At 48.3% G+C, this 10,962-nt stretch overlaps 1 protein-coding gene across 1 annotated transcript; it reads right to left on the bottom strand.

Moving 5' to 3' along the window:
• Positions 1-5,917: 5,917 nt before the first annotated feature.
• LYL1 (LYL1 basic helix-loop-helix family member) lies at positions 5,918-10,322 on the bottom strand. The gene is given in 7 exon segments (XM_033173712.1): positions 5,918-6,378; positions 6,381-6,569; positions 6,572-6,625; positions 6,837-6,928; positions 9,880-10,133; positions 10,136-10,250; positions 10,252-10,322. Coding segments are annotated over 7 exon segments (870 nt in total). The 3' UTR covers positions 5,918-6,283.
• Between the last annotated feature and the right edge of the window lie 640 nt (positions 10,323-10,962).

The raw sequence follows: 10,962 nt of genomic DNA, 5'->3' as shown, positions 1-10,962 counted from the left end.
GAGTCTTCAACAGGCTGGACCCACCCATGAGGCAAGGTGACGCAACCGCTGCCACTGCTGCCACCATTGCTGCAGTGGTAGACTCCTAGGAGGCTGGATCTGCCTCCTCGGCAGCCTCCTCCCTGTGCTGCTACATCAGTCTCTCGGTGAATAGGAGGTGCAGCTAATCTCCCACCACTGGGGAAGAAATGGCGGGAGCTGCCCTCTGGGCTCTGCGCCTGCCTGGTGTGATTCAGAGCAGGCTTCCTCTCACCACAACAGCCATTGATTCCCACTGCAGCCGCCAGGTGAGGTTGATTTTATCCCCCCCCCTTTGTTCCCAGTGTAGATCTTTGTTCCCCGCTTGTTCCCGATGATGATCTTCCCTGGTGTGGATGTGTGTGCCATTTTGTGGATCACCTCAGGCGCCAAAATGTCTTGGGCCGGTCTTGGTCTTCAACATCTGTTAAAAACTAGTACACACACAGAGAGAGAGAGAGAAGCTGTGTCCAGGCACAATCTCAGAACAGGTCTTTCAGATCCAATTTTTCTCCGTGTGTGTGATTGGCACGAGGCTCTGCACATCTTTTTTTTCACTCACAATATTAATGGTGTTTCTGCTGTTTGCTGTCCACACCACTGGGCAGAGCTTGGCAGGAAATATCCAGGGTATACGGTTTGTTGGTTAATTGGATTTGTTCCTCAACCTCAATCACTCCTTTCACAATCAACTTAAAGGTTTCAGCTGTAGTTTGCCTGTTTTGTTTGTTTGTTTTTACAATTCTGACTTATTAGATCTGTAATAATAAAAACAGGTGATTGGAGCTGGGCTCCTTGGTGCTCTTGACCAGGTAAGGGTCTGTAGTTGTATGTGCCAAGCTTTCTGCAAATTAATTCCTTTCTCCAAGCCTTCTGCAGCTTCTACTTAAAGCACTGCAGGCTTTGGTCATGTTGTTCAGAGGAGCAGGTGGTCAGATCAGACCTAAACCTCTTTTCAGTTTTTGCAAGCCTTTCCAAGAGTCTCCCCTCTTGGGAGGGAAAGCAAGTGGCAGAGGATGTGTGTGCATCCCTTCTGCTGCTGCTGCTGCGTTTTTTTAAGGGCTCTTCCAAGCGGGTGTTTTGTTGCAGGTGCATTCTGCAACATATTCTTAACGCAGCAAAAGTGCATTAGCCGTGGATCCAGTACTTTGGGGGGGGCGCTAATCTGGGGGGACGTGAATCTTTGTACTGTACTTTTGTCCATTTACTTGTCTTTATTTTCCCCCCAATTTGAACTATAATATGGTGATTTTCTTGAGTCAAAATGAGAGTACCCATAAACATTTTATCAAGAAAAAAAGCACTGCGTGGATCCCTTCTGCTTTATTAGTAGTTCTGCAGTGCTTCCCCAATGGCACCACATTATTGCCGTCTGGGGGAGATACAGCACAACAAAAGCAGGACAAAAATGGGCAAACCCAGGACATTTGTGCTATGAAAAGTAACAGGATTTCAGCAGGAAGTAACAAGATATGTGCTGACTGGAAATGAGACAGGATGACCACCCCAAAACCTTTGCAGCCACAAACAGTATTGAAGTTGGGATCTTGTGTGACTCCCCCAAGAGCAGAAATTGTCATGAATGCACAACTATGGTGCCCAGAACTGGACACAGTATTCCAGGTGAGGTCTGACCAGAGCAGAATATAGTGGTACTATTACCTCCCTTGATCCAGACGCTATACTCCTATTGATGCAGCCCAGAATTGCATAGGCTTTTTTAGCTGCTGCATCACACTATTGACTCATGTCAAGTTTGTGGTCTACCAAGACTCCTAGATCCTTTTCACATGTACTGCTCTCAAGCCAGGTGAAGAGGAGGGATCTTTCCATCTGGCAAGTTGAAAAGCTTGCACTGATGGAATGATCAACTTAGTGCAATGTTGAATTCCTCATAATAATAATACTCACATATTGCACAATACTGCTTCAGCACTTATAAAAAAAAGGTAATAAAAAAGGTAAAGGACACTTGGACAGTTAAGTCCAGTCAAAGGCGACTATGGGGTTGCAGCACTCATCTCGCTTTCAGGCCGAGGGAGCCAGCGTTTGTCCACAGACAGTTTTCCGGGTCATGTGGCCAGCATGACTAAACCGCTTCTGGCGCAACGGAACACAATGATGGAAACCAGAGCACACAGAAACGCTGTTTACCTTCCTGCCACAGCGGTACCTATTTATCTACTTCAGGGGTCAGCAAACTTTTTCAGCAGGGGGCTGGTCTACTGTCCCTCAGACCTTGTGGGGGGCCGGACTATATTTTGAAAAAAAAATGAACAAATTCCTATGCCCCACAAATAACCCAGAGGTGCATTTTAAATAAAAGCACGCATTCTACTCATGTAAAAACACCAGGCAGGCCCCACAAATAACCCAGAGATGCATTTTAAATAAAAGGACGCCAGTGTGGTGTAGTGGTTAAGAGCGGTTGACTCGTAATCTGGTGAACCGGGTTCGTGTCCCCGCTCCTCCACATGCAGCTGCTGGGTGACCTTGGGCTAGTCACACTTCTCTGAAGTCTCTCAGCCCCACTCACCTCACAGAGTGTTTGTTGTGGGGAAAGAGGGGAAAGGAGAATGTTAGCCGCTTTGAGACTCCTTCGGTAGGTATAGATACGGGATATCAAATCCAAACTCCTCCTCCTCCTCCTCCTCCTCCTCCTTCTCCTCCTCCTCCTCCTCTCCTCCTCTCTCCTCCTCCTCATGTAAAAACACGCTGATACCCGGACTGTCCATGGGCTGGATTTAGAAGGTGATTGGGCCACATCCAGCCCCCGGGCCTTAGTTTGGGGACCCCAAATTAAGTATGCTGGGACAGAGCAACGGGAGCTCACTCCATCGCACGGTTTCGAACTGCCGACCTTCCGATCGGCAAGCACAGGATGCTCAGTGTTTTAGGCCACAGCGCCACCATAGACACATCCATTTTGCCCATTGTTGAAATGTAAAGTCCTGTAACATTTGCTCTTGCGCTCTTCGTGGGATTTTTTTCTTTAGAAGTGCTCACGTACACACACACACACAGAGAGAGAGAATACCAGTGTGTCTAGCCAGAATATAAGACGTCAGTGAAGTGCAGCAGCACGACGACTATAGTGAGGGACCAAAACCAAAAATACCCACCTCAGGCTACATTCCATCATGCTCTGCCCATTTCATGTGAACCACAAGCTGCAGAATAGCAATTAATATCCATGACTGAAATTATAAGCATGTGTAGAAGCTGACGTGCCGAAACACAAAGGAATCAGAACTGAATGACCCATTTGCAACATAAAGCCCACATTAGGAAGCACCCAGAGTCTCCAAACCTAGAGGAAGGTGCTACAGAAGAAACTTCTTAGCCATGGGAATGAGGCTGAAAATACAGCTAAGCAGAAAATAGTGGTGTCTGCCAGGGCTGTTTATCTCTCTGCATTTGGAATGATTCCTAGCACATAACAGGGATTGCCTGTGGAAACTTGCCCCAACACAAAAGTAGGTAGTCTCTTTGCTGCCATGCATGTTGTTGTCTACTGCTGCAGGCTAAGAGAACTACTCCCCTGGAAGAATTCAGCAAGCCTCTAGTCTTCATGATTTCAATATACAGTTATGGCAGAGTAGACTCAGAAGGCAAAACTCTAGTCCAGCGGTAGGCAACCTAAGGCCTGTGGGCCAGATGCGGCCCAATCGCCTTCTCAATCCGGCCCGCGGACGGTCCGGGAATCAGTGTGGTTTTTACATGAGTAGAACGTGTCCTTTTATTTAAAATGCATCTCTGGGTTACAGTGGTACCTCGGGTTGCAGACACGATCCGTTCCGGGGTGCCGTTCTCACCCTGAAAAGTCTGCACCTCGAGCGGCGATATTGCGCATGCGCAAAAGCATGATATCGCGCTTCTGGGTTTGCCACGTTCATAACCCGCGCCGTTTGCAACCTGCAGCAAACACAACACGAGGTACAACTGTATTTGTGGGGCATAGGAATTTGTTCATTTCCCCACCAAAAAAATATAGTCCGGCCCACCACATGGTCTGAGAGACGGTGGACTGGCCCACGGCTGAAAAGGTTGCTGACCCTGCTGTAGTCTGTTGAATGGTTTTCTGTTCTCTCACCCCAGCCCCCACTTCTGGGCTGCCAAGGTCACGTTCCTTCCCTATTGCCTCTCACTTGCCCAAACTCTTCCATCCTGAATTCCTAGGAGTAAAAATAATAATCTCAATGCGCTCTCTCTCTCTCACTCTCACTCCTCTCTTTCTCTCTCTCTTTCTCTCTCTCACACACACACACACCAAAACAAGCTCCAATTTGGGGTGTGGGGTGGGAGGAAAATAAGGTTCAGAACACAGCATGAACACTGAGCAAGATTTTGCGTAGTACTGGTTAAATTGCATTAAAAAGGATCGGTCTGTATTTTGTCTAATTGCGGAATGATTTCAGCTTTAACATTTCTCTCTTCTTAGAACAGAGCATGAATGCTCCAGGTCATAAATATCTCCCGGCCTTAACATGGATGGATTCCTAGCCCAGTGCAGCCCTGCTGCACTAGCCATTTGAAACATCCGATGGGGGCAAGAGCTCACCCTGCAGGGGTGGCTGTGAAAAACAGCAGTCCCTTTGGCCCATTAATCTAGCGATCCACTGGGTGCTGGTGCATTCAGATAAGCAGTAGCTGTTGCCATACTTCTCTGTCCTTCCTTCTTTCGCTGCTCCCTCCCCCATCCAAAAGGCTCTTCTTCTTCACCAACCTCCTTTACGCACGCAATAAAAACCAGCAGCCTAGGAGGACCTCCCACCCTCCTGGATCAACCACTGGCACATTTGGTTTTGGCAGGAGGCCCAGAAAGCGTTGGGCAGGTTTGGACACTGACTCAGCACAAACCGCCCTTCCATTTCCAGGAAGGGGAGCAGTTCCTGAGGCCGTGGGGCTCCCAGCAACAGCCCAACCACCACAAACTAGGCACTGGCCCACCAGCAGTGACACAGCAGTCGCTGCGGCAATGCTCGTCTGTCCCAACACACCCACCCCGAAGCCCCTCAAACCCCAGACTTGGGCAATTCCTCTTACAGCCCACTGAGGCCGCTAAAATTATGGCTGTGAGCTGAAGAAAGAAGCATCAATAGGCCTGGTTCTCTCCACCGGTGAGGTGTATCACGTGCGGACGGCAGGTAACACAGTAACAAGGAAAAGATCCCTGCAAAAGATCCCTATAAGGATGTCAGGGAGGAGAGTGCTAGTCCAGCCTTTTCCTTGTTTTCTTTCTGAAAGATTTCCCTCCCCATTCCAGTGCGTTGAACCTGCCACAATCCAGAGGGTGGCACTCAGCGATGTTTTACTCAGTTAAATTTTGTTGAATTCCACCCAGCATGAGCTAATAAGGGTCAAATCAGATGTGACATATCAGATGCATATAATAGTCTTCCAGCTTTTTCTTTTTTTAATGAAAAACCACAAGGGCCTGCAGTCGTGAGCAGATGATTGGCGGGGAGAGAGGGACTGCCTAACCCGTTCTCTTCTGCCCATTTACTCAATACCTCCCCCCCGCCACTTCCCCCCATCTCTTATTGCCTTTTACAGAGGAAGTTGAGCCCATGCCCTGTGATGAAGGGTCTTCCCAATGGAGAGGCGGAGCCTATGAGCTGAGGGCTACCCCCCCCCAGTTTCAATGCCAAGAGCAGCCCCTTAACCCTGACGCCCTGATTTTATTCCGTTCCTTTGTCCAGGCTCATATATCGATTTAAAGACCCTATACAAAACAGATGCTTGGACTTGAGGATTTGGAAGTGATGCACATTGAGCAGAGGTAAAACACAGGAGAACGTCCCCCCCCTCGCCCACCCAGGGGCTCCACCTCTCTAGAGGTGGGGGCAGGAGAGGTGTTGTCTCATACAAACCAGGCACCCTGCTGCTCCCCCACCCCCACCCCCTTCTCGTGGGTCATTCTGGAAACAAGCCAAGCTGGATACATACATGAACATAAAAAAGCCCCACTCCTAATTCCTCCTCGGAAAGAAGTCCCTGCTTTTAATCACCAGGTGGTCATGGCGGGATGTCCTGCTCAAAGGGGACTGTTCCATGGATCCCTGTGTGGATTTCAGACCCTGAAATCCAAGTTTTCATCCTCGGAAGGGCATAGCACCCTCCACATCACAAGTCCTCCATCCAGTGCCCAGAAGGGATATTCGGTCCAGGTGCTTCAGTCTACACATGTGGCTGTGTGGCACTGTTTGAGCGTGTGGAAGGGAGAGAAGCAACGGACGCACACATTTGGGCAGGGAGCTGTTCATCACCACGGCACTCCTGCCCCCAGTACAGTCACTGGCTCCACAGTCCCTTGCTCCATTTTTATGGGTGCTGTGGGTGGCGAGGGAGTCCTGGGGTGCCATTGCAAGGCGCTTCTGATTCGGGAGGTTCCCCGCCAGCTGACCTGGCCTGGTCGCTCAGCAATTGACCAGGAAGTTGATATCGCATGGCCAGGCGAAGGATCTCGTTCTTGCTCAACTTCTTGTCGGGTGGGTGGGTAGGGATGAGCTTCCGCAGCTCGGCGAAGGCACCGTTGACATTCTGCTGCGCCAGCGCTCCCTGCTGTTGGTGAAGACCCGGCGTGCCACCTTCTGGGGCTGGTGACCTGGGCAAATAAGCGGAGAAGGGTAAGGGTGGATAAAATGCATTCAGGAAAGGAGCATGAACTTAGGGGCACAATTCTCTTCTGCTGAGCATCCCAGCCTTCCTGAGAAAGACACTTCTGCTCAGCCTCAGTCCCCAATCCCTGTAAAATGGGCGGTTCTGCCTATGCACTCTAATCCATCCCGCATGGAAGGTTTACCCCAGCCACTCACCCTCCGTGATGTCCTGTTCATAATGGCTCGGCCTCCGCTTGAGGCGGTTGTTGGGGAAGAGGCCAAAAGTCCCAGAGCTGCCAATGTAGATGCTAAAGGGAGAAGAGAAGAGATCAGGATGGTTCTTCCACAGGCAGCCTTGTTTTAAACATACAGTCGTACCTTGGATCCCGAATGCCTTGGGAGTCAAATGTTTTGGCTCCCGAATGCTGCAAACCCGGAAGTGAGTGTTCCAGTTTGCAAACGTTCTTTGGAACCTGAATGTCCGACGGGGCTTTTGAGGCTTCCGATTGACTGCAGGAGCCGTGCTTGGTTTCCAAACTTTAGGAAATTGAACGCACTTCCAGAATGGATTCTGTCGATTCCAAGGTACGACTGTATGTCTTATTCTGGTCATTGGCATTTTTTTAGATCGCCCTTCCTTTTCACCTAACAACCAGGAGCATCTGTTTTGCAGTGGGTTTGCCTGAGCTTACGTAGCCCTAGATGTTATTTTCTGCAAATGCTCAGAGGCTTAGGCATGTATCCTGCTGTGCATGAGATAAGTATCAGGCTGATTAACAATTCACTTCTGGTACGATGGTATACATGTCCGCTCACAAGCAAGTTTCCTTCTAGTTAATGGGGTTTACTCCCAGGTAAAGTGGGTACAGGATGGCAGCCTAGGCTTTGGTTCAGGGTTGGCATCGTGGGAAAACAGGCTTCTTCTCTCAATCAATCTCCTTTATTGGCATGCACAAATACAAAGGATATAAGTTAAAGTGTAAAATTGGTGTCCGTTCATAAAAGGAGTTGCTTTAAGGTAAAATTAATACAAACATAACAAGGTTAAAAAGAGTTCCAGTTACAGGTGGGTAGCCGTGTGGTCTGCCATAGTCAAAACAAATACGAAAATTTTCTAGTAGCACTTAGAGACCAACTGAGTTTGTTCCTGGTATGAGCTTTCGTGTGCAAGGTTAAAAAGAGCCTCTCAAGTCTCAAAGTAAATTTTGCTACGTTTTCCATAATCCTAAACCTGCAACTGTTCAGTAGAAAGGAAACCTGGAGAGGTTGGGGCAATTAACCTTCCTTTCACCATGGGAAAGAAATATTTATCACGGATTTTTGTGTAAAATGGACAGTAAAATAAAACATGTGCAATGGTTTTGACCAAACAGGGTTCTTGTACCTTGAACAGCTGTGAGGCAGAGAGAATTCAGTAGGTTAAGCCTTTTCTAGTATGGAAATACAATTATGGGGAAAGCTTCACTATGACTGTACTCTCCCTAACTGTGTGCTATGAAGAAGAAGAAGAAGAAGAAGAAGAAGAAGAAGAAAAGAAGAAGAAAGAAGAAGAAGAAGAAAGAAGAAGAAGAAGAAAGAGAAGAAGAAGAGAAGAAGAGAAGAAGAAGAAGAAGAGAAGAAGAAGAAAGAAGAAGAAGAAGAAGAAGAAGAAAGAGAAGAAGAAGAAGAGTTTGGATTTGATATCCCGCTTTATCACTACCCGAAGGAGTCTCAAAGTGGCTAACATTCTCCTTTCCCTTCCTCCCCACAACAAACACTCTGTGAGGTGAGTGGGGCTGAGAGACTTCAGAGAAGTGTGACTAGCCCAAGGTCACCCAGCAGCTGCATGGGAGGAGCGGGGAAGCGAACCCGGTTCCCAGATTACAAGTCTACCGCTCTTACCACTACACCACACTGGCTCTCTATGCATTGCAGCCCATGGTAGCCATTTTGTGGCTGGCACCCGCAGTCCTCTCCAGGGGGGCCGGGGTATCTTCAGTCCCCTTGAACCCTCTGGGCTAGCTAGGGGCTGGCCTCCCTCAATGTAGAGGGGGCCGAGGAGTCTCCTGACGGTTGGCCTCCCCAACCGTTGACCTCCTCTATGAGCCTGGAGTGCCATCCCCATAAAGGAAAGCGCACTGTCCTCATCAGCCGTGTCGCGCCAGCATGATGAAGGTCCAGCACTCTGGCATGACTCTTTGACGAGCCCAGCGCACCGGTGCCACATGTGTGCGACATCACACATGCACGGTGCCCCCCCCCCAATGTTGGCACAACTCGGTGCCTCTGGTACTCTAAAAATTTGAAATACACCCACTGGTCCAAAAGGTTTGGCAGCCCCTGGCCTAGGCTGGGACTGATTAGGGATGGGCAAATATGCCAATTTCGGTTTCTGTCCATTTATAATTTTTGCAGTCTTTAGTTCTCCACACTTCCACAGCAGCTTGCAATTTTGCAAACAAAACAAAACAACAACAACAACAACAACAACAACAATAATACCATATAATACCGACCGTGAAAAGTTAAAGTGCGGCTTAAATTTGCAACCTTACAAAAATTGGCTTTTACAATATCGCTGCTCAAACAGACGTACAGTAAAATGGAAAAAAATGTTTTATTGCCAATTTGCAAGCTTGAGACTGTTGTGCAATTAGTTCTAATGTCATTCATCGCTTTCCCCGTATTTACAGTGAAGTATTGATTTTTTAATTTGCATTTATGTGCTACGAACAGGTGTTTCATCCACTTGCAGGTCCTCTCTAGTACCGTAGGATTTTCTACTACATTTGTCATTTATGGGTGTGAGTGCCTGTGGAATTTTAAGGGAGTGGCTTATATTCAGGTATTGTCTTTTTTTCTTCCTGCCCCCCCCCCTGAATTTTAAAGGTGCGGCTTATATTTGGGCCAATACGGTAATAATAATTTTTTCATGAAAATTCATCAGCACTTTGGTGTGAATTTCTTGCACTTTCCTAGGTGATTTTGCCTAATATAATGCATCTTCATACGTTATACTCACAAAATCTGCCCATTAGCATGCACCCTTTGCCCTGATATGTGCTGGAGAATTTTGCGTTGCAAAATTAAGAGCAGTAAGGATGGATTCTGAAGGACGGATACGTACAGTGCGCTTCCAGAAAGCGCAATCAAGTAACTTCACATTTAAAGGTGAACGGAATCCAACTTCAACCCATTCGATTGCTGGCTTATTTGCATTTCTGGGATTTCTTCCCACCTCCCCACCCCGCAAACCTGATTATTTCCACTCAGGACTTACCTGTTGAGAAAGGGCTGGTACTGAGGCTGATACTGTGGGGCCAAAAGGGGGCTCCTCACTCCGGCTAAATTCGCCATAGGGGGCGGAGGAGGGCCAGCTGGAAGAGCTGAGAGCTGTAAGAGGCTGGGAATGGGGTGCAGAGCAGTGAGGTGAGTGGTGGGGACCTCGGCATGGGCGGGGGGCTTGCTGCTGTAGCTCAGGCTGATGACCGGGACGCTGTGAGGCAATGGGGCCGGGGGAGGCTCAGGAGGAGAAGGGCTCCCTTGGCTGGAGGGGAGGAAGAGGTGGGGGTTGTGGGCGATGGGGTGGCCTCAACCTCATCCCCCCCAGTAGCTGGGGAGGGGATATCAATTGGGGAGACTGGTGGTGTGGGTTTGCTGTTCTGGGGCAACCGGCGGCTGAGGGGTCTCCAGCTTCTCCATCATTTTTTCTTCGCTTCTCATCTGTGGGAAGAATAGAAAGAGTGTTAGGAGCACCGCATCAAATCACATCAATCAACCGGCTATTCCCACAAGTCATGAAATGTGGGCATCGCAGAAGAGGTGGGTTGTGGACCCCCTGAACTAAGCCACTTAACAAACCCAATTGAATTTTGGAGACGAGGCAAAGCAGATTATTTGCAATCATAGTTGCCTGGTTTTCAGAAATTCAGTCACAAACGCTGTGGCGAGGGATGCCAGTTCTTTTGGCAAAGACTAGTTTGTTAGCAGGAGGAGAAATGTATTTATGTAAATGTTGTTAGCAGATTCTCCTCGTTTTCAGACTTTTAGTTTTCAGTGTTTAATATTTGGGTTTTAGGCACATGGAGCATTAACATTTACTTCTAGAAATGTGTTTCAGATGGAGGGAGCATAATGCGTTCTCAAGTTTCAACCAAAACAGTTCCCACTCCCCAAACGTAACCGCTCTTCTTCGAGACGCCCCATAATCCACTTTTGTAAAGGGAAGAAGAGAACTTTGTTAATCCTGACTAGAGGGCAAGGGACTTGGGTGACTTGTCTCGGCTACAACAGATTTGGACCTTTCTCACTCGCCTTGTCACACAGTGAAAGGGGAAAGCTGCAAATTTGCAGCTTGGCAAGT

This window comes from Lacerta agilis, chromosome 16, assembly GCF_009819535.1.
Source record: "Lacerta agilis isolate rLacAgi1 chromosome 16, rLacAgi1.pri, whole genome shotgun sequence".
Taxonomy (NCBI): Eukaryota; Metazoa; Chordata; class Lepidosauria; order Squamata; family Lacertidae; genus Lacerta; species Lacerta agilis.
The sequence above is the reverse complement of the archived record's forward strand: the minus strand, read 5'-3'. Positions and strand labels throughout refer to the sequence as shown.